Source organism: Phacochoerus africanus, chromosome 10 (genome assembly GCF_016906955.1).
Source record: "Phacochoerus africanus isolate WHEZ1 chromosome 10, ROS_Pafr_v1, whole genome shotgun sequence".
In the NCBI taxonomy this organism is placed as follows: Eukaryota; Metazoa; Chordata; class Mammalia; order Artiodactyla; family Suidae; genus Phacochoerus; species Phacochoerus africanus.
In genome coordinates this window covers 110,168,598-110,194,040 of record NC_062553.1, presented here as the reverse complement: position 1 = coordinate 110,194,040, position 25,443 = coordinate 110,168,598, and the positions used below count along the sequence as shown (strand labels likewise).

Here is a 25,443-nt window from a genome sequence, read left to right as displayed (position 1 = left end):
CCCTACAGCCTATTTCCTTTGGTAACCAAACCTTTTTCAAAATCTGTGAGTCTGTTTCTGTTCTGCAAATAAGTTCATTGTATCCTTTTTTTCAGATTCCACTTGTAAGTGATAGCATATGATGTTTATGTCTCACTGTCTGACCTCACTTAGTGTGATAATTTCTAGGTCCATCCATGTTGCTGCAAATGCCATTATTTCATTCTTTTTTATGGCTGAGTAATATTCTATTGTATATATATACTACATCTTCTTTATCCACTCCTCTGTCAGTGGACATTTAGGTTGTTTCCATGTCTTGGCTGTTGTATATAATGCTGCAGTGAACACTGGGGCACATGTATCTTTTCAAGTCATGGTTTTCTTCAGATAGAAGCCCAGGAGTGGGTCTTCTATCCATTTTTTGATTAGGCTGTTTGTTTTGTTGTTGTTGAGTTGTATGAGTTGTTTGTATATTTTGGATATTAAGCCCTTGTGGGTTTCATCGTTTGCAACTATTTTCTCTCATTCTGCAGGTTGTCTTTTCGGGTTTTTTTAATTGTTTTCTCTGCTGTACAAAAAGCTTATAAGTTTGATTAGGTCCCATTGGTTCATTTTTGTTTTTATTTCTTGGGAGACTGACCTAAAAAAACATTTGTACAGGTGAGTCAGAGGATGTTTTGCCTGTGTTCTCTTCTAGAAGTTTTTATGATGTCATGTCTTATGTTTAAGTCTTTAAGCCATTTTGAGTTTATTTTTGTGCATGGTATGAGGGTTTGTTCTAGTTTCATTGAGAACCTTGAAAATATTGAAAATATTATGCTAAGTAAATCAGACACAAAAGAAAAAATATTATTTCACCTACACAAGGTACCTCATATAGACAAATTCATAAAGACAAAAAAGAGAATTGAGGTTGCCTGGGACTGGGAGTTTGGGGAATAAGAAGTTGTTTAGTGGGTATAGAGTTTCTGTTTTGGATAATGAACTTTCTGGAAGTGGATAGTGGTGACTGCACAACATTGTGAATGTATTTATTGCCATCAGTTGTACGTAAAAGTGGTTAAAATGGTCAATAATTTTATGTTAATCATACTTTACAGCAACAAAAAAGTAATGTTTTCATGTTTAAAAATAGTAATATTAAACAAAAATTTTAAATTCTTAAGTATCCATAATCTAACCAAACTGATTATTATTAATAATATTTAAAGTTTGTGTCTTCATCTGTTAAATAGAAATAATCGTGCCTATTATTATTAACACTCAAAGGGTCATTGTGAGGTTTTTATACAATAATCAATGTTAAAGACATAGCAGTGGCCCTTGCATAAGGTGAGCACAAGAAGAATATCAGCCTTGGAGTTCCCTTTGTGGCGCAGAGGAAACGAATCCAACTAGGAACCATGAAGTTGTGCATTCGATCCCTGGTCTCGCTCAGTGGGTTAAGGATCTGGCATTGCCATGAACTGTGGTGTAGGTCACAGACGTGACTCGGATTCTGCGTTGCTGTGGCTCTGGTGTAGGCTGGCAGCTATATCTCTGATTCAACCCCTAGCCTGGAAACCTCCATATGCCACAGGTGTGGCACTAAAAAGCAAAAAAAAAAAAAAAAGAATATCAGCCTGTTTTATGTACATTATGGTAATCTGCTATTTTTAAGTTAACAATATATTGGGAACATGCTTTCATGTGAATAAGAAATATGCATGATTTCTTATTCCTGTGTACTCTTCCATTGTAAGGAACTAAATGTGAGTGCAAAGTTTAGCTACAAGACCATTTATTATAGTACCAGGTAAACTAGAAAAAAACTTGAAATAGTCTAAATATCTTCTGATAAGGAGATACAGCTTACAAGTCCAGAGTCAAGAGTTCAGAAAGGCTGTGCAGCGGCTATGGAAAACAGTATGGAGATTTCTTTAAAAATTCAAAATAGAACCTATATGATTCAGCAATTCCACTTCTGAGATGAAAACACTGATTTGAAGAGGTATACATACTTCCATGATTATTGCAACATTATTTACAATAGCTGATACAGGGAAGCAACCTAAGCACCCACAGATAAATGAAATATGAAATAAAGAAAATATGTTACATATATACACAATAGAATATTATTCAGCCATAAAGTAAATGAATTCTTGCCATATGCAACAATGTGGACGGACCTTGAGGGCATTATGTTTATTTAGTGAAATACATCAGAGAAAGACAGATACCATATGATCTCACTTACATGTGGAATCTTAAAAAATAGTAACAAAAAAATCACAAGAACACACACACACACACACACAGCTTTCTGTTTATTTAATGTTGTAGCCAAAGAAGAGGGAGTTGACTTTCCATTTACCCTGACTCAAATGAGAAAAGAAGTTGGGTTTGGAGGTTCTCACTGCCAAGTCCTGTTTGCCCCAACAGTGGCTTTAAGGTGACTTTGAAGCAGATGCCCAAGTTAAGGGCAAATCCTACTGGAAAGTCTATATTCGCTTAGATGGAAAAGGAAGAAATTTCCCTAGGATGGAGCTGAAGCTGATAGAATTAATCTAAAATTAAGAAGCAAGGAATCAAGGGGCAGCGAGATTATTCCTTGACTGGTCCCCAGGTTTACTGTCATCTGGCAATTGTTGCTTCTTTGTTTATTGTAAAAGCAAAATAAGGCCTGTTTTAAAGAAGGGAGTCATACTCCAGTCTGGCAAGTACCAAATATGCACCTTGATGGAACATCTCAATCATATTTAATATGTATATTGGTACTTTAATTAACTGCTAATACAAATGTAAAACTTCATATTCTGTTGTATTGTATATGATACAAAGGAAAAGAGCCTTCCTTACCCCACGAATCCAATCCCATTCCCCAGCCCCTACTATTCCTATTTAGCATGTACTCTTTCATTCTTTCATATGTTTTCCTATGCTCATATGGACATGTGGGTAAAAATAAAAATAGATTCACATTTTTATTAACATTGAATTATTCTATACATAATGTTCTAGAAATTGATATTTTCATTTACTAAAATATTGTTCACAATTTACCTCTTTCCAGTTTTGTCCAAGGTAGACTTTATCAGGACAAATGTAAATAAGAAACATTACCTTAATATAGCCCCCCTTGCAAAAAATAAAAACTTTCCAAATTATATATATGTATCTTAACCAAGACCATCTGGAAATAATCCTTCATAAGTGTCTGTACTGTCTCACTCCACAGTTCCTGAATGCTCATCCCAGAACTCGTTCCAAGCTGGCTATATCAGAATCATTTTAATTTTCTTTATTTTTTTTTAAATGCAGATTCTGAGCTCTAGCTTTTCTATGTGATAAGTCTAGAATAATGAGTCTGGAAAAGAAGCTAGGGATTTATTAAATAAAATACAAGTGGTTCTGATGATCAGCCTAGTTTGGACACAATGGAACCATCAGTGTTTCCTGAAGACCCCATTAGCCACATCAGTGGTAGATGAGCTTGTCACCACAGCAAGTCAGCTCCCTTAGCAATATTCCACTCTTACGATGGTGCAGGGTTCTATCATGTGAATTTTCTATGCCTTATCTAACTTACACCCTGTTGATGAACATTTAAATTGATCCAACCTTTTTCTTTTACAAGCAACACTGTAACAAACATCTGAGTGTGTGTGTGTAAATACAGAGAGAGAATAAGAGAGTTTCTGTAGGGTAACTTCTTTAAAATGGAATTTCACGTTCAAGGAGTACATGCTTTTTCATTTTTGCAATAACTCCTCCAAAACCATGTCATATAGGCTCCTCTCTTGTTCCACGATGTGTTATCAAGGGATGAAGTATCTATTTTATTATCCAAATAATTATATTCATTACAATTATAAACTATAAATAATGTCACTCTAGGAGTTCCCATCGTGGCGCAGTGCTTAACGAATCCGACTAGGAACCATGAGGTTGCAGGTTCGATTCCTGGCCTTGCTCAGTGGGTTGAGGATCCGGCGTTGCTGGGAGCTGTGGTGTGGATCGAAGACGAAGCTTGAATCCCACATTGCTGTGTCTCTGGTGTAGGCCAGCGACTATAGCTCCAATTAGAGCCATAGCTTGGGAACCTCCAAATGCTGTGGGAAGCGGCCCCAGAAAAGGCAAAAAGACAAAAACAAAACCAAAAAACCTATAAATAATGTCACTCTAAAGTCAATAGTTATGATTATTCTAGATTTTTACTAATCTGGATTTCTTTCTTTGGTAGTTCAATAGAACTTTTTTTAACCTTTCTCGTTTTTTTACTGAAGTAAGTTGAGAGACAGTATTACATAAGTTATAGATGTAGCAATATAGTGATACACAATTTTAAAGTTATGCTCCATTTATAGTTATTATCAAACATTGACTCTAGTCCCCACAGTTGCACAAGATATCCTTGTAGCTTTATTTTATAGTTTGTACCTCTTACTCCTCTACCCCTAGGTTGCCTCTCCCCTCTTTCCTCTCTCCACTGATAACCTGGTAGCCACTAGTTCTCTATATCTGTGGAACTCATGTTATTTTTGAAATAACTTAAAGTCTGTAGCCTATATAATTTTCATACTTAAAATGCATTGTATATTTGTGACTGAACTTTGTCCCAAAGTCCAGCAAGCCAAACTCTACGATGCAGAGATTTGCAGCAGAGAAACAGTTTATGCACAAAGTGGCCAAGTGAGGAGACAGAAGAACAGTTCTCAAATCTGCCTCCCCCAAGGTGAGGGGCTCGGGATATTTATGGATAAGGTTGAGGCTCGGGGTGGGAGTCTGGGGAGTGTGGGGAAGATGATTGAAGATAAGAAGAAGGTGAGCAGCAGTTCCCATTGTGGCTCAACAGGTTATGAGCCCAACTAGCATCCACAAGGATGTCGACTTGATCCCTGGCCTCACTCAAGTGTGCTAAGGATCCGGCGTTGCCTTGAGCTGTGGCGTAGGTCACAGACCCAGCTTGGATCCTGTGCCTATGGTGTAGGCCTGCAGCTGCAGTTCCAATTCAGCCCCGAGCCTGGAAACTTCCATATGCTGCAGGTGTGGCCTTGAAAAGAAAGAGAAAAAAAAAAAAAAACAATGAAAAAGTGTGCAGACTCAACAAGTGCAACTCAATTACAACCTTCTTCATGGGAGAAAAATGACAGCATTGGCGCGATCTGAACATAGAGTTTTTGGCCCTCTGATGTCAAAAAGTCACCAGGTGGACACTGGTACATGCTCAGTTGGAGGATCAGTGGTCTCGACCAGTCAATATTGGCTCAAACTAGACACAGCCAACTCCAAGTTCCTGAAAGAACAACTTGGATAAACATTCTGCAGGCTACATGACACTTGGAGGACATGAAAGTTTTTGTAAAATTAATTAAAACAGATTTTATCAGTGAAAGCAGGTTACAGTCCTTTTCTTTTTGACTTTTTGCCTTTTCTTGGGCCGCTCCTGCAGCATATGGAGGTTCCCAGGCTAGGGGTCGAATCAGAGCTATAGCTGCCAGCCTACGCCAGAGCCATGGCAACGCCAGATCTGAGCCGTGTCTGCAACTTACACCACAGCTCGTGGCAAAGCCAGATCCTTAACCCACTGAGCAAGGCCAGGGATCAAACCTGCAACCTCATGGTTCCTAGTCAGATTCGTTAACCACTGAGCTACAACGGGAACTCCATAGTCCATTTTTTATTAAGCAATTTATACTTCAAAGGATCTAACTGGTCACTACCCTTGGTTTCACATTAGGCATTTTTTTTTGGTTTTTTTTTGTTTGTTTGTTTGTTTTGCTATTTCCTGGGCCGCTCCCTCGGCACATGGAGGTTCCTAGACTAGGGGTCTAATCGGAGCTGTAGCCCCTGGCCTACGCCAGAGCCACAGCAACTCGGGATCCGAGCCACGTCTGCAACCTACATCACAGCTCACAGCAACGCCAGGTCCTTAACCCACTGAGCAAGGCCAGGGATGGAACCTGCAATCTCAAGAGTTCCTAGTCAGATTTGTTAACCACTGCACCACGACAGGAACTCCAAGGCATTCCTCTTTTTTAAAAAATAATAAAATAGCAACCATTTGTTGGGACTTACTTTGTGCAGACCACATTATATGTTCTAGCTCATTTAACTCTACTTAGAAATAGGGAGCTAAAACCAAAATTACAGTGCTTAAGACCACACACCTAATAAATATTAGAAGTGGGATTTGAACCCAAGCTTACTGATCCCCAAGTCCAGGCGTGTGACACTCAGTATATTCAGATTTAACTTTTTTACTGCAATAGAGCAATGTGAATGGAAGTTCAAGGATATTACAAGGTATCCAGACAGGTGTTACTATCACCTCTTGTTCAAACAATTGTGTTTATATAGAATATATCCTGAACCCCTAACTCCCACCTCATCCAACACCTCACTTCTCAGCTCTTCGCAGCTTTGGAAGATTCTGGGTACAGCTGGAGGAGATGGATTATTCTATTAAAAAGGATCGTTCAGGCAGACCCACATCCATCTATGACAGGGGTTAGGAAAAGGGTTAAAATTTTAACACACTACTTTCTTATCAAAAAAAGAGGGGAGCTTTGAGAGATGTCTGTTTTTGACCACACCCATGGCATGTGAAAGTCCCTTGACCAGGGTTGGAACCCGAGCCACAACAGTGACAGCACCAAATCCGTAACTGCTAGGCCACCAGGGAACTCCAAGATGGATCTTAATTGAATATGCATATAAATTGGAATTTAGAACTGATTGTTCTTTGTGTAAGAAAAAGAAAATTCCTTCATTCATCAACATTTAACTCACCAAATACTTATTGAGAAAGTCCCCGTCGTGGCTCAGCAGAAGCGAATCCAACTAGTATCCTTGAGGATGCAGATTCAATCCCTGGCCTCGCTCAGTGGGTTAAGGATCTGGCATTGCCATGAGCTGTGGTGTAGATGGAAGATGTGGCTCGGACCCTGCGTTGCTCTGGCTGTGGTGTCGGCCAGCAGCTACAGCTCCAATTCGACCCCTAGCCTGGGAACCTCCATATGCCATGGGTGCGGCCCTAAAAAGACAAATAAATAAAAATAAGCTATAAACTTATAAAGGAAAACAGGTCATTTGTTGACGTGGATCTCTCAAAGTGTCTAAATCATGAGAGGAAATCAAACCACCTTACTAAAAGAGCCCTACTTTTGCTACTTGTCATGCAGTTCAGTGACAGAGTTGCATGCTTCCTCCAGCCTTTGAAAAACAAGTTTCATTCTAAGGTGAAGCCAGGAGAACACTGGTTCATAAGGAATGAAGTAAAAATCCAAACTACCAGACTGGGGGTTAATTCAGTCACTTCAGTTCTCACTCCCTCTCCTCTGCCCCACAATTTTCTGTTCTGAGGCCCAGCCTCTCCCCTCGTCAGCAAACCAGACCATCATGTTAATAAGAGTTGATTTGTAAATAGCGTCTCCTTCACCCCATCTCCACCCCCCTTTGGCCAGGCTCCTACTTTTCTGCTCAATGGCACAGATGTGGCTTTCAGCTGACTGGGACCAGGGGGCTATTAGCAGCAAATCCAGTGAGGGAAATTAATGAAGGGGACAACTAATAAAAGACAGCTCAGGACAGCCAGACTAACTTGCTCCGAGCAGTAATTAACTTTTTTTTTTCTTTTTTTTCTTTTTCTTTTCTTTTTCTTTCTTTTTTTCTTTTCTTTTTTCTTTTTTTTTTTTTTTTAGCTCATGAAGGTAAATATGCCATCGGCACTGGTCCAGTCTAACTCTTCTTTATTAAAAAGGAGAGAGCAGAGCTATTCATGGGGAGCTGAGACTTAATCTGTTTTCCTCCCAAGAAGAACAATTTTAAATCACTTGTGTGATTTGTTTTGTGGATCCATGATGCCCACATCAAGAGACACCTTCAAAGATGAGGGAGAAAGGAAGCACATGAAGAAATATGTCTCTAAAGAAGAGAAATAGTCATCCTCTGCTTGGAGGCGGCTTGAGAGCGAGAATCTTTTTTAAAGGTTTGCTTTTCTTCCCTACCTAAAATGATGGACTTTTTCTGTTCAATGCAAGTGCTGAATGAAAAGCAAGATCGGTTTCAAAGTTCATGGCAAGTCTTAGAAGTCAGTGTTAAATATTAGCCTAGCTTGAGGGATATTTCAGTTGCCTTCCTTCAGCCTCCAGTTTCTGTTTTTAAAGATGCAGTTACGAAAGGCGGCTTAAAATTTGGTTTCTCCATCTGTTTCTTTCATTCATTCATTCATTCATTCATTCATTCATTTATGAGATTGATAAAGGAATTCCCATGATGGCTCAGTGGTAACAAACCTGACTAGTATCCATGAGGCTGGGGGTTCGATCCCTGGCCTCAGTGGGTTAAGGATCTGGCATTGCTATGAGCCGTGGTATGGGTCACAGATGTGGCTCAAATCCTTTGTTGCTGTGGCTAAGGCTTAGGCGGGCAACTGTAGCTCTGATTCAACCCCTAGGCTGGGAACTTCCATATGCTGCGGGTGCGGCCCTAAAAAGCAAAAGCAAAAAAAAGATCAAATGTTTGTTTTTCATTCAAGAAGTAAGTTCTGTAAACAAAGAGTCAAGTCAAATTTGTGAAGGAACTGTTAGAGTTATGTCCATAACCTCATAGATGCTCAATGTATGTCTCTCATGTCACAGCACACATCAGTCCTGTCCTCCGATTTATCGCAGACTTTTTTTTTTTTTTTGATCTTGTTTTTTTTTAAAGGCTGCACCCACAGTACACGGAGGTCAAATCCGAGCTGTAGCCACCGGCCTACACCACAGCCACAGATACATTAGATCCAAGGCTCGTCTGCGACCTACAACAGAGCTCACGGCAATGCCGGATCCTTAACCCACTGACAAAGGCCAGGGATTGAACCTGTGTCCTCATGGATACTAGTCAGATTCATTTCTGCTGAGCGGGAACTCCTATGGTAGACTCTACTGATGGCTAGGCAGGCAGCCATGGCGCGTTCCTTCGTTATTCCCACGGTGCATGGGGAAGAGTTGTTTCCAACACGACTTAAAAAAAATTTTTATTACAGTATAGTTAATTTACAATGTGGTATTAATTGCAGGTGTACAGCAGAGTGGTTCAGTTATACATATACATATATCCATTCTTTTTCAGATTCTTTTCCCATATAGGTAATTACAGAATATTTGGTAGAGTTTCCTGTGCTATACTGTAGGTCCTTGTTGGTTATCTGTTTTGCATATAGTAGTGTGTATATGGTAATCCTAAATTCCTAATTTATCCCTTCCCCCATGTTTCTCCTTTGGTAACCACAAGTTCGTTTTTGAAATCTGTGAGTCTCCTTCTGTTTTGTAAAGTTCATTTGTATCATTTTTAAAATTAGATTCCTTTTAAGTGATATCATAGGATATTTGTCTTTCTTTGTCTGGCTCACTTTACTTAGTATGATCATCTCCAGGTCCATCCATGTTGCTGCAAATGGCTTTATTTCGTTCTTTTGATGGCTGAGTAGTATTCCATTGTGTATATGTACCTCATCTTCTCTATCCATTCCTCTGTCAGTGGACATTTAGGCTGCTTCCATGTCTTTGCTATTGTAAATAGTGCTACTGTGATCATTGGGGCGCATTATCTTTCCAAATTATGGTTTTCTCTGGATAGATGCCCAGGAATGGGGTTGCTGGATCATATGGTAGTTCTATTATTTAGTTTTTTAAGGAACCGCCATACTTTTCTTCATAGTGGTTGTACTAATTTACATTCCTACCAACAGTGTAGGAGGGTTCCCTTTTCTCCACACTGTCCAGCATCTATTGTTTGTAGACTTTGACGATGGTCATTCTGACCAGTGAGAGGTTTCCTATCTATTTTTGAATATCAGCACAGCTCTCCTTCTGAAGTTAGATCTTCTGAAAATATATGTATCAACATACACCTGTTCGAGTTGGTCCAAAAGTGTTTCTAAAAACAAATCTATAGTATTTTATAAGAACTTTGAAATTCAGAGCTGGAGGAGACTTTAGAAATAGCTAGTTTTATCAGGCTTATCAGGCTGAGAGATTTACTCATGGTCACACAGCCCATCAGTAACAAAAAGGACCCTCACCACATATTCCGCCTCTTGACTCAATCCAGTGCTCTGGCTTCCCCCAAGTGAAAAGCCTCATGACATACTCTAAGTTAATAAAGTAATTATAGTGTACACTGTCCCCTTATGGGCTTAGGTCCAACAGGATCAAATAACATCACAGTGGGTTTTATCCATGGTATCCCAGGAATCTACTCTTCAATCTAGCCTCCAGAACCTATGGAACCACCTCAGTCCCACTCTGAATAGACTGGGGTAAACACCTAATTATGTGCAGGGCTCTCTCAAGAATAGATGGCTTAAGATAAGGGTACCTGCCTGCAAAACTACTTCTAATCAATCCATAGCACCATGCAAAGGAGAGTACAGCTCCGTATTATTATTTCCCACAGGATAGCAGAAATGCTAGTTGTGGTGAATGGCAAGACTTTATACATGCTTAATTCATCATCAGAAGTATGAAGAAATAAAGTTTAATAGGTGAAAAATGGGGACAGCGACTCTAAATGCTTTAAAAATAAAAATAGCTTTTATTAGATAAGGTATGTAAAGTAATCAAATTCCTAGGAATAGAAAGAATAGTGGTTTCCTGGGGCTGGAAGGGAAAGGAAAGGGAGAGTTGCTGTTTGATAGGCGTAGCATTACAGTGTTGCAAGACGAAAAAGTTCTGGAAATTGCTTGCACAACAATGTGAGTATACTTAAAAGCACTAAACGGTACAGGTAAAAATGATTAAGATGGCTTTTAAAAATCATTCTTAGGGGAGTTCCTGTCATGGCTCAGTGGTTAACGAATCCGAGTAGAAACCATGAGGTTGCGGGTTCGATCCCCGCCCTTGCTCAGTGGGTTAAGGATTCGGCGTTGCCGTGAGCTGTGGTGTAGGTTGCAGACGTGGCTCGGATCCCGCGTTGCTGTGGCTCTGGCGTAGGCCAGCAACTACAGCTCTGATTAGACCCCGAGCCTGGGAACCTCCATATGCGATAGCCCAAGAAAATGGCAAAAAGACAAAAAAAAAAATCATTCTTAGGATGGCTATAGAATTTAAGGCATAAAACTTTCTGTCATGGGAAAACCAAATACAAATAAAAATGGCTTTTGGGAGTTCCCATCATGGCTCAGCGGTGAACCCTACTAACATCCATGAGGACGCATGCTCGATCCCAGGCCTCACTCAGTGGGTTAAGGATCCAGCATTGCCGTGAGCTGTGGTATAGGTCGCAGACACAGCTCAGATGCTGCTTTGCTATGGCTGTGGTGTAGGCCAGCAGCTGTAGCTCCAATTTGAACTCTAGCCTGGGAGCCTCCATATATATACCTTGGATGTGGCCCTAAAAAAAAAAAAAAATGGAGTTCCCGTTTTGCTCAGTGGGTTAAGTGCCCGACATGGTGTCTGTGAAGATGAGGGTTCAATCCCTGGCCTCGCTCGGTGGGTTCAGGATCTGGCATTGGTGCAAGCTGAAGTGCAGATCATAGATGTGGCTCAGATCTGGTGTTGGTGTGGCTGTGGCATAGGCCTGCAGCTGCACCTCCGATATGAACCCTAGTCCCAGAACTTCCACATGCCACAGGTGTAGCCCTAAAAAGAAACAAAACAAAACAAACAAAAAAACCTTTTGTAATGGAATCTTCAAACTATTCAGAGTTAAGCTACCAAGTTTTACAGACTTCTTTTTGCTACCCAAAAATTATACAGTCTTCAAATAAATATGCATCCATATTAATCAAAATAGACTGTTACAATGCAGTAAAAACCATCAAATCTTAGCAGCTTTCAAATCACAAGTTTTTTTCCACTTCATGTAATAATCCACTGTGAGTTGAGGTGACTCACAAAAACCGTTCTTCATATGGTCCCTCAGAAACCCAACCGGCTTTGATATTTTGATCTCACCCTCTCAAGAGAAGAGGAAGAGAGAACAGAGATGGAGCTCCACCCTGTTGTAAGGGGCCTGAGCCTGCGCATTAGGGTTAAAACATCAGATATTGGTGGAAGCTAGACACGTCCTCCACAGTATCAGGCAGCCGGAATTTGTCCAGATGGAATGAAATGAAATCATGGGCTTTGAAGAACAGTTCCAGTGTAGGATAAAAATAGTACCAATGAAATTCTGTTTCCTGAAACACGCGGTAATATTGCCTAGTGTTTGGAAGGCATTGTCCGGACAAGAGTCAGTTCTACCCAAACAGTGATACAGTGCTGAAGGACAGAGGTTGACGGTTGTGAATGCTACAGATTCTGTGAGACACCGTGAAGATACTGTGTGGTGTAAGCATAGCTGGCTTGTTTAGTGTTATTTGGAGACTCCCAGTCCCTTCAAATGTGCTATCGAAATGCTAAAGTGTGTCATGAATACCAAAAAGAGGAGCCCCCCATTTCCGAATCCTCTCCTTCTAGTCCCTTACAAACAGTCTTGTAACATCACTTATTTTGCTGGGGTAGGAAAAGGGAGCCATTGCAGAAAATTAAACCTTGGTGTCTTTTCAGTGGAAAGATATGGAACTAGCCATTATCTGGAGAGCTGTGACCAGTAGTTGTCACCATAGGGATTTGCTCCAGCCCACTTTGTAATGTATTATTATCATTACCATCATCCAAGACATGAGTATTGAGAATTCAGAGTAATGTGAAGGTGATGGGGGTACCTCTGGTTTGTGCCTTCATCATCAGTTCAGCTTCATCTACTATAGTTCAGAACCATTCTGCTCTGGGGGAAAAAAAAAAAAAGCAAACCTCTAGAAGGTCTATACAACGCTCCCCAATGTACAAGAGCGGAATAGTCCAAGATTTCACTCAAACAGAATTGAAATCTCTTTTAAATGATTTGCTCAAGAAAAATAAAACTCAGTTTTCGCTACTTTCTGATTCTTCCCAGATTGAAGATGTCAGAAGGGCTCCCCCAGGTCTGCTGAAAATGATAGGAGCTTCCTCTGCGAAGCCATTGAGAGCTCTGTTGGCAAGCTTGCCTGTGTAGCACCCATGTTGTGCAGATATGGTGACATCATTTTCTTCTAATTCAAGAAAAACACTAGATTTGAACTCAAAACTTTTGTGTTGGAGTTCCCATTGTGCCTCAGTGGTTAATGAATCTGACTAGGAACCATGAAGTTGCAGGTTCGATCCCTGGCCTTGCTCAGTGGGTTAAGGATCCGGCGTTGCCATGAGCTGTGGTGTAGGTCGAAGACATGACTCAGATCTGGCATTGCTGTGGCTCTAGTGTAGGCTGGAAGCTACAGCTCCGATTAGACCCCTAGCCTGGGAACCTCCATATGCCTCAGGTGTGGCCCTAGAAAAGACAAAAAAAAAAAAAAAAAGAAAACTGCTTTACTCTTCTAACAGAAAAATCATATGTTTTTCCTTGTCTATGCCAAGCTGCTGCCATGGCAGTTTAGAGTTAAGAAAGATGTTTAGGTACGTCTGATTTAAAAAAAAATTTTTTTTTGGATCATGTTCTAGACACAGTGATATGAAAGCAGTATCAATGCATTAATACAATAGTTATCTAAACTTTATGGTTAGGCTTTCTCCACACAGTTTCAAAGGTATGTTCCAGGTTTTACTTCATTTGATTTCTTCTCCAAAATTATCTGGAAAGTAAGGCGAAAAATAAATTAACCATATTCTCACATTGAATCAATCTTCTTATCTGTGCTTGCATTTAGTGTTTCAATATGTGTGAAAAGTTGAAGAAACAAAATCAAATTGAAATTATCCAAAATACCTCATTTTTAAAATTATTTTAATGCATAGCAAGATTTATGTCTTACAGAAAGAAAGCAGTGGCAAGCCTCTGGGGTTGTCTTTTGTCACACTGGCACTAGTTTGGCTCCTTTCTGCTATTCTTATACCAAGGAGGCAATAAACCCCCTTGAGAGTCACAGAGCTGCCTGTGGAGCCCTGACGGTGCAAAGAAGCTTTTATGCCAAAATACAATGCACAAAGGGATCATAAAAACATTTGAAAAGGAAGATGACCTCTTTGTCACAAGGAATTAAGCTTTATTGCAACCTGCTGCCATGGAAACCAGCTCCCAGTTTTCTCTGCTTATGTTGAAGGTTCCTATTCCCATTTAACATGGACTTTAGCTCTTTGCCTTAATTGTTTCTTTTTCTTTTTTTTAAGCTTTTTATTAATTTTTTCCCCACTGTACAGCAAGGGGATCAAGTTATCCTTACATGTATACATTTTTCCCCCACCCTTTGTTCTGTTGCAATATGAGTATCTAGACATAGTTCCTCAGTGCTACTCAGTAGGATCTCCTTGTAAATCTATTCTAAGTTGTGTCTGATAAGCCCAAGCTCCGGATCCCTCCCACTCCCTCCCTCTCCCATCAGGCAGCCGCAAGTCTATTTTCCAAGTCCATGATTTTCTTTTCTGTGGAGATGTTCATTTGTGCTGGATATTAGAGTCCAGTTATAAGTGATATCATATGGTATTTGTCTTTGTCTTTCTGACTCATTTCCCTCAGTATGAGAGTCTCTAGTTCCATCCATGTTGCCGCAAATGGCATTATGTCATTTTTTTTTTATGGCTGAGTTTCTTGATCATTTAAGACAAGTGAAAGGTTTTGTTTCTTCACCCCATTGTTTAATGTCTTCAGCTATAGTTCCAGGTCCTGGAGTGAAGAGAAAGGAGAAGGTGGTGATGGAATCATCAGAAAGGAAGGAGAAATGAAGCAAAGTACTGGTGGCACAGGCTTTTCTACAATTCAACAACATCAGAAAAGACATACATTTGTTATTGAATCTTTGAAAGGCCAGCTACAGTCCAAACGGCCTCTCTGGGAGATATGTCCTTTGAAACAACTTTTTGTCTCTTGACTTCCTACGTCTCTGGGATTCAGCACACCCTACAGTGTTTACCGAGGTAACATGACTCTAAAGGGCTACTCTCAAAGGTCCAAACAAAATTAAAGGTACGCCTCCATTGGGAAAAATCTTGAATTCCAAGTCCTTTTATTTCCTAAGAAGTATGCTTTTGTGAGAAAGTTGATATGAAGAAAGCCAATTGCTTATAAAGTTACAGCCTTGAAAAGTAAAAGGGAAAGATAAGTAAAAAGAGAACTTATAAGGAGCTAAACAACCATGGAAGCTCTGCGCCCAAAAGCTCTTGGAACACCAGTCAAATGGCCCCGGCGGGAGTGGGGGGGGGGTGCTGCTCGGTAAGATGTGGGGGCTCGGAAGAGCCACAGGAATGGGACCCAGGTCGCTCAGGTGCTTCCTAATCTTCCTCCTTTCCTGCCTGCTCCCTCCAACCCCCGTCCCCACCCCCTCTCAGGTCCGGGGAGGCTGAGCCTTTTCTCCCACAGGTGAGACCTACCCCGGGCTGGAGCGCAGAGCCAGCGCCTGTCCGGAGGCTCAGGCAGCCCCAGCCTTTCCCGTGGTGTTCCTAATTAAGAATCCAAGCTGGCTGTTCCCCCTTGGCGCTCCAGGGGCTGGAGAGGCCGGGTGCTAGCGAAAGCAGACAGGAGCGCTCCCATCCCCTTCCCTCCTCCCGCGACCCTGGAACCGAGAGGAAAAAAAAGAAAAAGTTATTTATTGTAGCGCAACACCATCAGGATTCTTTCCCACTCCGTCTTCCGACTCACTGCCACCTTGCAGGGAAATAATAGCTTCGGCCACACTGGCTTTCCCGGTCGGCTTTCCGGATGACTGAATTTCTTTGCTCCTCACTCTTGTCGGGGACCATCTGAAACTGCCCCCAAGTTGCGTTCCCAGGGGACCTCCCCGCCTGGCTTCCATTCGGGGACCAAAGAGGAGCTCATGTCGGCATCCTTCATAGGACGAACCCCTTCCAGGCTGGATAAACCAAACTGGGAAAAGAAAAATGGGTACGGGGCGAGGAGGACTGCTCCTGAAGACCTCGCCCCTCCTCGGCCTCCGGACCCCTGCGGGCGCCCACAGCGAGCCACGTGGGGAGGCCCCAAGACCGGCGCACCCCCCCCCCCACACACACACAAGGACTTTGGAAAAGAAACTACTAAGAACAATGAACCCCGGAGGACAGAGGGAGGTGGGGGGGGTGGGTTGAGAACCCTCATCTTTCACCCCTCCCCCTTTTGGGGACATTCCCTAGGTTTAATCATTAAAGTGGATCCTTTTTTAAAAGGAGGCAGCGGCTTAATGCTGCAGTTTCTGACAATCTGCCCCACACACTGTCAGCGAAATGAAAGATCTGGATCGAGCTTTGTTGCTTCGCTACCAATAGCAGAGTTGGGGAGACCAAGCCTCCGATTTCTGGCCACATCAAAGCAGTGATTATGCAAATACCCATTTTTTTAAAGACTAAAATGGACGGGGAATTATTTATCACACAATGAACCCCCTGCCGGGGTAGGAAACAATAGACCAGATAGCCCTTCTAGCCCCAGGCTGGGGGAGCTAAAAAGGGGGTGCTGGAGCCCTCACGTTTTATTGGTCTAACCTAATTTCACTAATTCTCTTTTCACACGTTTTCTTTTGCGGATTCTGAGGCCGGGACTTTCACGCTCCCGGGAGCGCCCTGCATTGGCGCGATTCAAGGGCTGCCTGCTTTATTTAATTAATACATTCAAAGCTCGCCTGGGACCCGAGAGCCTCGGGGTGGGGGGAGGCCGAGGCCAGGCGTGAGGGGAAGGCGCTTTTAACGGGTTCCAGGTGTCGATGCCCAGAAGTCACAACCTGCCCAAGGCTGTGCGATGCAGGGGGTGCACGCGGTGGGCGGGCGCCGGCTTGCCACTCCCAGCCTCTCCGGCAGACCCGGCCCTGCTGCGGCCGGGAGCCCCGGGCTTAGATGCCGTCTGCGGGTAACGGGCTAACCCTAAGGAAGGAGCCACCGAACCCTTGCTCCAATTGGCCAAGGCTGCCCAGGGCCTTCCGACCACCTCACCTCCACCCGGCTGGCAGGGCTCTGCGGCGAAGGCGCCCACCCGGCTTCTGCTCTGGTTGGGGGCGGGGGATGCTCTGGATGCCCGAGCTCTCCTCTCCCCCACCTCGCCTGGTAGCCCGCCTCCCTGCCTCTTTTTCTCCCTGTTCGCCCTCTGATGGATTTCTTTTAAATCTAGTGAAGGAAAAATCCCCCTTAACGAGGCCTGGGTAATTCAGAACAGCAAAAACGCAATCGATGTCCAAAGCCTGGCGGCGTGGAAGCGAAGACCCAGCCAGGACAGGACCAGCCCTCGCACCTCATCGCACTTCGGTAAACACGCCCGCCGCGCCCCTGGTCTGAAAAGATCCGGCAACCCTTGGGGGAAGAACATCTCTATGACTTTGCTTGAAACGTCGCCCAGCAGAGAACTCCAGAAATAGAAGGACCCCTGGGTGCAGACAGAGCACCTTGTCCCAAGGCGGTGAGGGAAATGGATAAAATCGAAGAGCGGCTATATTCCCTACAGCTGAAGCTTCTGCCCTTTAATTCTCACTCCTGGGAGGGAGGGGAGAGGACGACTGGGCCTCAGCCCACAGGCTGTGGAGTTGCTGGGGGTTGGGGAAGAGAACTCCCAGCGAGAAGTGAGGCAGAAAGAACATTCGTAACTGCTAAAAGTGATTAGTCGCCATAAAAAGTAATTGCACCAATTTTAGTGTAAAATAAAGGAGGTAGGGAAGGGAAAGCGTGCGTGAAAATTACAGAAGGTAGACGGAATTTCTGCCGTGTGAGACGTGCTGCTGGTGTATAAGGGGACGTGCAAGCTTGCATTGAAGGGGTCTCTGATCCTGGAGAAATTGTGTAGAAGTGGCTGCTAGATTCAACTAGGTTGCAGCTTAAGTGCTTAGCTGAATCACCATTACTCAAAGCTGTGATTCTTGACCTCTCTCCCCATCCCAGCCTCTCCAAATAAGCCCGTTGAGGTCACCACCTGTTTATGGGATCCCCTCATCCGTTGAAGTTTCTCAAGCACCTGCAGCTGAGGATTTTCCGCCTCAGACCTGTGCCATGAGCTGTTTCCTCGGCAAGTTTTCAAAAAAAGCACCCTATAATCACCATAAACATGATCATCACTAAAAGAACCGTTATTTGGCATCAAAACTGTGATATTTTAAAACTCTCATACTACAGGTGCTTTGCTTGCTGGCTTGGCTTTTTAAACAGTAGAAACAAGACACTAAAACACTAAGGTGAATGTAAGAGAAGTATCACTTTCTCTTCATATTAGCTAATCAAGAGTGACTAAGAATAATACAATCTTGAAGGCTTCCAGCTTCAACAGGGAGTTTCAACAGGTCTTCCAGAGATGAAAACCAAACAAACCCTGAGTTAGTTCTTCCTTTGATTGAAAGTGAAGTTATTAAGATATTCAACACTTAGTATTTTCCATATGGATGGATAGGAGGAGGAGTTTCAGATGAACACCTCAGAAGAATTATCCTTGCTTCACGCAGAGTGGAGGATTTAGCTCAAACTGTAAGCAGATATAAAACTCATGAGGGAGGGGGAGACTGCACAACCAACATTTCTTTGCTAATCTGACCTTTTAGCTTGTGTTGTCCTGATCACCCTTCCCCCAAGAGGCTTAAACCTAGAATGTGGTCAACCTTCACTTGGTCAACTTTCACCCAAGGCCAAAGTCATTCATTTCTGCTTTGGAGATTGGGGTGCAAGTTACAGAATTATGTATCCTGAAGATTGGAAATCGTCTTTGCTTTCTCTTTGAGGAAGTTTTGACCATGTAACTATTTTAACAAAGATTGGATTGGCTAATATGAAATCAGCTTCCAGTAATGAATTTATAAACACTGCTACACTACAGATGGTAGGGCTGGAAGCCACCTTAGAGATCACTGTCCAGTTGCTTCAGCTCACAAATAATCCAAGCTCTGAGAAGTGAAAGAACCAAATTTCTGCTCACTCTACCAAGAAATTTCAACTTCACTTTTTGAAATCAAAGTTTCTGAACTTTGGTGCTTATCATGACTTAATTATCATTTAAATCCCCCCCTTTTTTCCCACTAATCTTGCTTGCTCAGAAATTGATTTCTTAAAAACCAAGTTTGGTTTGTATTGAGAGTTACTTTTATGTCAATGTTAGTGTCTCGAGTAGAGTTCAGCTTCCTATGATCGCTCAGACTTTGTGTGTCAGTGAAATTCTACATACAAACAGATGAAAAACACAAGTCATCTACTTAATTTGATATGGGGAGAATTTCAGAAAAATGCAACTCATTCTTCTAAAAACCACCTAAGCAGGAAAAAATTATAATACAACCACAAAAATTATGAAAATTATACTTTATTTATAGCTTAATCACAAGAACAATTTTCTTGTTCTTCCAATATGTAAATACATACTAGAATAAACTCTGTAGAATATACAAAAAATACATACTTTTCCCATGAAATTTTTCTTTATAATAAATAGAAGGAAACACGTGTGTGGCTGATTCTGATAATGCTCCGTGTCTGCTTAGGTTTTCAGTCTGTTGATTTATTTTTAATCTCTTGAAAGAATGGGGGAGTTCCTTCTCCCCTAAAAGGTCGAGATAAATAATGCATGAAGCAGTCCTCCCTCCTGATTTTTCCCTTTTCCTCCACATTTTTCCTTTTGATAGAGAGTTCAGCCTAAATTTCCACGCTTGCATTCAATCATTACAAAGCCTACAAATTATACAATGACTTCTAACCTGGCCCTCTAACAAAACAACTTTTTCCCCCTTATAAATCATAAGAGACAGATGGCAAAATGGAGAAGAAAAAGGAAAGAGAAGGGCGGGACAATAGGCATTGTGACGAATCTGGGAAACAGAACAAAGTGCACATCAGAGAGGGAAAGTTTGGTTTGACAGGTGAAATTCCCACAGCCCGCAGACAGCACTGGGAAGAAAGCAGATGCCAGCCATTGCAAATCAGTGGATAATATTATTACCAGTAAAATCATTCAGATGCTAAGATACATTTCTTTCTACTCGACATTAACATCTCTATGTAGAAGCAAAGGTGAAGAGATCACAGGAACCAGTTGCATTCCCCCTGGGAGATTCACACGAACTGCTCCGAGAGAGGGGAGGGGCGTCGGTCGGCTCTGCGAACTCTTTAGACAAGCCCCCTTCATCTCTTCCCGGCATCTTGTTAGCCTTAACAAATGCTCCCCCCGCACCTCTACTATTTTCTTTGACAGTAAGCTCCATCATACCAATAAATTAGGGAGCCTGTCTGAATGAAGGAAGCCTTTAGCCTAGGAATGCAACAAACAGCTGAGGAACTAGAACGGCTACACCTGCTCTGAGTAGTGAGACGGTTTCTAGGGCATGGAGCGCGGGGCAGGAAAGGGGTGGGAGGAGGGCTTGATCGAGGGCAGGAAAGGGTACCCACTAAAGCCTGGCGTGTGTAGCAGAGCTCTAGATACAGTCCCTGACTATGGGGAGGTGAGATGCGTAGCGGTGCTTGTCGGGAGGTGGGGACTGCCAATAGTCCATGTCTGAACCCGCCGGACTGGCAGGAGATAAAGTGCAGCTGTAGGGGGAGGTGGAGTTGGAGGATGCGGAGGAGGACGGCGCGGGGCTGTTGGTGCAGCTCCACGTGGAGGCAGGCGAAGGGCTGTCTCCGCTGCTACTCAGCGCGGCGCTAGAGCCTCCCGGGCTCAACAAGACTGCCTCGGAGAAGAGCGCCCCCGGCAGGCCTCCGCCGCCGCCCCCGCAGTGGTCGGCCAAGCGGAGGGTCTCTGTGAGCGCCCAAATGTAGTTGTGGGCAAAGCGCAGGGTCTCAATCTTGGTGAGCTTTGCGTCCTCCGGGAAAGTGGGGAGCACCTCGCGCAGCGCATCCAGCGCCGCGTTGAGATTGTGCATGCGGTTGCGCTCGCGGTTGTTGGCCTTCAATCTACGGGTCTTCTTGATGCGCTGCACTGTCTCGGCAGTTTTGGCGCCCCGAGAAACTGCCCGCGCCCTGGAGGGGCGCCGCTTGCACTCGTGCACCAGACCCAGTAGCCGCGCGGGTCGGCAGACCTCTGTTCCTCCCGGCGAGCGGCCCTGCGCCCCGGGCCCGGCCTCTGCTCCACGCGGCCGACTCGCCCCGCCCGACGAGCGCAGCTCCTCCTCTTCCTCCTCGTCTGTGCTGGAAGACAGCGGGGTCAGAGCTGCTGAGGCGGGGGAGGCCGAGCGGAGCAGCACCAACACGTCCTCTTCCTCCTTCAACTCCAAGGTCTCGGACTTGACGAACATCCTGGAGGAGAGAGCGGTGAAGGAGAAAGAACCGAACGAAGTGTAAATACAGAAGCAGAGGCAAGTTCTTGGTGTCACCGGGACGTCCTGTTGCGCGCTTCGGAGAAGACCGGCTCCGAACAGCGCCAAGGAGTAACGTAAGTTGGGGAGGAAACCCCGCCAGCGCCCGCCAAGCTCAGGAGCGCCCCTCGTTGCGACCCTGTCGCCCGCTAAGTGGGTTCCTAAAGCTGCGGGCCGCCCTGGCGGTTGTGTTCCCTCCCGGGAAGGGAATGCGGCTCCCGCGACCGATTCAGCGGGAGCAAGAGGCTTTCGGGTGTGGTGGGACAGAGTGGAAGGCGCAGCGCGGATACTTACTTACTTGGCTCTCTAAATGTGCCTCAGCGTCGCTATTACTTTAGCCTGTGCTGCGATTCTCCGCGCAGCTCGGAGCACAGCGCCGCGCCTTCTGCGGGTTGGAACCCTGCGGACCTGGCGCTACTGCGGCGCCGCTCCGCGGGGGACCTCTCCTACCCGCGAGGTTGCCAAGAGCCTCGGCGGCCGCGGTGACCCGCCTGGGTCTCGTGTGTTTTGGTGGTGGTGCGTGTCTGTCTGTCAGTCAGTCCCCGGCGGTGCGGCTCCCGGCACGCGACTCTCAGGCACTCCAGTTAAAGCGAAGCTGCTTGTGGTTCAGTGGCTGCGTGTCTGGCACACGACTCTCCTTAAAACCCCTTATATACCACCGAGAAAACAATCAGATCTGCCCCCGGGGCCCCCATCTCCCCCCACCCCCGGCCGCCGCCGCCTCCTCCCCACTCCCGTGCCGGCCCCCCTTCTCCCCCGCTTTTCCCTCTCCGGCTTACTCTTTTCATTGCATTATCATCATTCATTTCTTTCTTTTTTTTTCACCCCCTTCCCCCCCTCCCCTAGGCCCTGCCATCCATCCCCCTCCCATCGCCCCCCGCCTCTCTTTTCCCCCCTTTATCTAATCAGCATAAAATGGTTCTAAAGCTCCTGTTGGAGCTGGAGGCTGCGGTCGGACTGCTGAAGCGGTGGCGGCGGCTTCAGCTCAAGCTGCGGCTGTTGTCGCCGCCGCTGCCCATTGTGATTGGTGGCTCGCGCTCGGCTGGAGCGTGCCGCTAATTTATTAATGAATGGAGGTCGCGAGGCGCAGCTGGCCAATCACGGCGTCCGGGACTCCGGGAGGCCTGCGAGCCACGCGCACCGGAGCCCGCTCCCTTTCAGCGGCTCATTAGGGGCCGGGGCGCTGGCGGCCGCTGGGGAGACCAAGGCGATAGCCCCCGCCGGATCCTCGAGGCTGCACCCCACCCCCCGCCCCCGCCGCGCGCGCACAGGCACCGCACCCGGCGCTGCCCAGCATCCTAGCTCCCGGACGTTGGGATCCGAGGAATTAGTTAATGGGGGTCAGGATCCCGGGGAAAGCAGTTAGCCCTCTGGTGCTGCCGGACGTGTCTTGGCAAAGCTTCTTAGGAGCTGTATCAAGTGGTGACCGATTTTAAAATGCATTCATTTAGTTAAAGGAGGAATGGGGTGTGGGTGGCGAGCTGTGGGCGCTTGGTGGGCAAGCGTGTTTAGGTTCCAGAGAGACTCACATGGGAGAGTGAGGCAGTTGGCAGGTTCATAGAGGTGTTTCCTGCCAGGAGAGATCGAGTGGGGGGGTGCCGTAGATGGGCTTTCAGAGGGTGTGAGGAGAAAAGCGCTCACGTGTTAGATCTAAAAGGGACTCCTCGTTTTACTGTGACAAACTGAGGCTCTGAGCACTGCTACGGCTTTTTAGTTTGGGGTAGGGGTTAACCCGTTTATGGCTGGGCGGTACAGCAAGGAGGCATCCCGCCTGGGTGGCAGCCAGCACCTCCCTCGAGCGAATGGGCTGCACTGACATTTCCATGACCTCTGCTCCGCGCTGGGGGGCGTTGTAGGGACATGGGGCCCATACTCTTGATTCCCCCGGCTTTTCAATGGGAAAAAAGAGCTGAAGGGCTACTGGACTTCGGTGGGAACTTGTTCAGAATTGCTCAGCAGCACTCCCTCACGCCTCCTCCTCCTCACTTTGACGCCCACCCTCTTGTCAGAGTGGCCGACTTCTTAGGGACAGAACCCGAGCCCCCAGAAGTGGGTGCTGGGCCAAGTGTTAGATGGTACACAGAGAGCAGGGGTGGATCTGGACTCCAGAAGATTGGAGAGGAGTCCCTTTTGCAAATGAGGTTTAAGCAAGGCACAGGTGGAATGTTAGAACGTGAAAAGCGGCAAGAGAAAAAGAATAGTGTCTGTGATCTCTGGCTCATTGACGTTGGAAACAAGTTGTATTTCAGAGACAGGGATGATGAAAGTGTTTTGGCGTGGTTTTAATTTGTTTAATGTTTTCTGCAGGGAGGTAATGAGCAGGCTTGGAAGACACAAAGTAAAGAAAATGAAAATTAGAAACCGGTGAAAGAGACTGTTACCCACGGCAGGTTCCCAACCTTCAGACTTCCTCTTGTCTTGAAATTATTTGAAAACTGCCATGATGGTCACCTTGCTGGTTCATGTTTCTGTTTGGCATCTCCTCCCCTTTAAAAAACAAATTCTATTAATTTAAAAGCATTATTTCCCCAGTTCCTTCCTCAGTCCTTTCAGAACAGCTTCATTTCTCCTGGCAGAAGTGCAGATATTTAAAAAGAAATGACAAAAACGTCCAGTATCTCCAGAATACGGCATCTGCCTCGTGCACACTTCCTTGAGTCTCTGTCTCTGTGTGAACTTGCAGAATAAGAACTTCATAAAAGAGTTGGATCAAGCGAAAGATGTGTCAGTAGTGGACACCAGAAGTGCTTACCTCGGCTGCATGCACACACAGTGGCATTATTTTATAGGTGACCATCACTGATACCAAACAAAGAAATACTCTTTACAGCCCTGCTAAAGGAAAACCCTCAAAGGTCTTGACTTAGTGGGCATAAAAATGGAAGAAACACATGGGAGTGCATGCAGGATTTGGGTGTTAATTTTGAAAGAAACAGAGCGAGAAAGGAAATTTCTGAGGAAATAACTGAAGAGCACGTACTGAAGTGATGGGACATATTATGGAGTGCCAGTCTTTGGATAGCTTGCAAAGAAAGAAAAGCCAATAGGTTAACGTAGTACAAGCAAAGGGAGGTTTATTTCAGGAGTTCCTGTCGTGGCACAGTGGCGCAGCGGTTAACGAATCTGACTAGGAACCATGAGGTTGCGGGTTTGATCCCTGCCCCGTGCTCAGTGGGTTAACGATCCGGCGTTGCCATGAGCTGTGGTGTAGGTCACAGACTCGGCTTGGATCCTGAGTTGCTGTGGCTCTGGTGTAGGCCAGCGGCTATAGCTCCAATTAGACCCCTAGTTTGATAACCTCCATATGCCTCGGGAGCGGCCCTTAGAAAAGGCAAAAAAAAAAAAAAGTTTATTTTAGTATCAGCAGGAACCTACTTCTTTGGACAGGTCTTAAATTTTTCATTTGGCTAGAAAGTGCTGGGTTGATTTGATGATAAAATATATTGGGGGAAGAACAGAATCAGGATCCAGTTAAGTGGAGGCCTAAAGGAAAACTGGATAACTCCAAATGAACACTGAGATCAAGCTGGGTCTAACTTAGTGCTTTTGAAACACAATGGATTTTTTTTTTTAGTTGATTTTTAACAGTATTTGGGTGTCTGACTCCCCAGTTTTTATGTTCTCCCAAGATTTTATGTGTTTATGGTGTGCTGAAAGGGCACATGCTTTCCTTTGTCAAAACCCAAACTTTTTATACTATACGTAAAACATTAATAATGCTTATTTAAGTGTATCCTGTGTAGTTATCTAGTAAAAGTAAAATATTATGAGGGTAAATTGCACATTTCTGATTCTGGAAATTTCCTTTGAAAGGAAAAAGTATGCCAAGAAACTTAAGCTTATATACACATTCAAATGACATCAATTGATCTCTATATAAATATAAAGATATTATGGAGTTTATATATAACTTTGTTTTTAAAATTGGGGCTTCTTTGGGTATGTACAGTGGTGTGTGTTTGCAGTGATGTACAAACTACAGGCATTTTTAAAAAGTCACCCTCTATACTGTCTTGGAATTCTAAGAATTTTGGCTGTGTGTTTGCATTGTAGTCTTCAAGAGAAACATCACTCTTGGTAATATTCCTGGACACATTTCCCCTTTGAAGAGTATCGTTTTTTAAAAGAGAAGAACCCCAAGAACAGTCTAACACCCCAGTGCAATCCAGAAACCAGCCATTCACACTCAGTTGCAAAATTCTATTGGTTCAGCATCTTGCTTGGATTTTGCTGAAAGC

General features: G+C 44.4%; 1 protein-coding gene and 2 long non-coding RNA genes across 4 annotated transcripts in view; 2 read left to right on the top strand and 1 right to left on the bottom strand.

Annotated features, from left to right (window-relative positions):
* Nucleotides 1–4,529: 4,529 nt before the first annotated feature.
* Nucleotides 4,530–19,192, top strand: LOC125137910 (uncharacterized). The gene is made up of 3 exons (XR_007137534.1): nucleotides 4,530–4,699; nucleotides 7,668–7,954; nucleotides 14,617–19,192. It is a non-coding gene; the product is annotated as an uncharacterized LOC125137910 (long non-coding RNA).
* Nucleotides 19,193–19,205: 13 nt separating this feature from the next.
* NEUROG2 (neurogenin 2) lies at nucleotides 19,206–21,831 on the bottom strand. Of its 2 annotated transcripts, none has more exons than XM_047799039.1 (2): nucleotides 21,500–21,831; nucleotides 19,206–21,146 (listed from the first exon to the last, which is right to left on the bottom strand). In XM_047799039.1, exon 2 carries the CDS (start codon nucleotides 21,143–21,145, stop codon nucleotides 20,327–20,329), a length of 819 nt encoding a protein of 272 aa, XP_047654995.1. In that variant the 5' UTR covers nucleotide 21,146; nucleotides 21,500–21,831; the 3' UTR covers nucleotides 19,206–20,326. The 2 variants fall into 2 exon arrangements, with proteins under 2 accessions (XP_047654995.1, XP_047654994.1); XM_047799038.1 differs by having other exon boundaries at nucleotides 20,163–21,146; nucleotides 21,504–21,809.
* Nucleotides 20,995–25,443, top strand: part of LOC125137909 (uncharacterized) — a 34,019-nt gene continuing 29,570 nt past the window's right edge. Inside the window, exon 1 of the long non-coding RNA XR_007137533.1 lies at nucleotides 20,995–21,282. This is a non-coding gene — a long non-coding RNA (uncharacterized LOC125137909). The remainder of the gene's footprint in view (nucleotides 21,283–25,443) is intronic.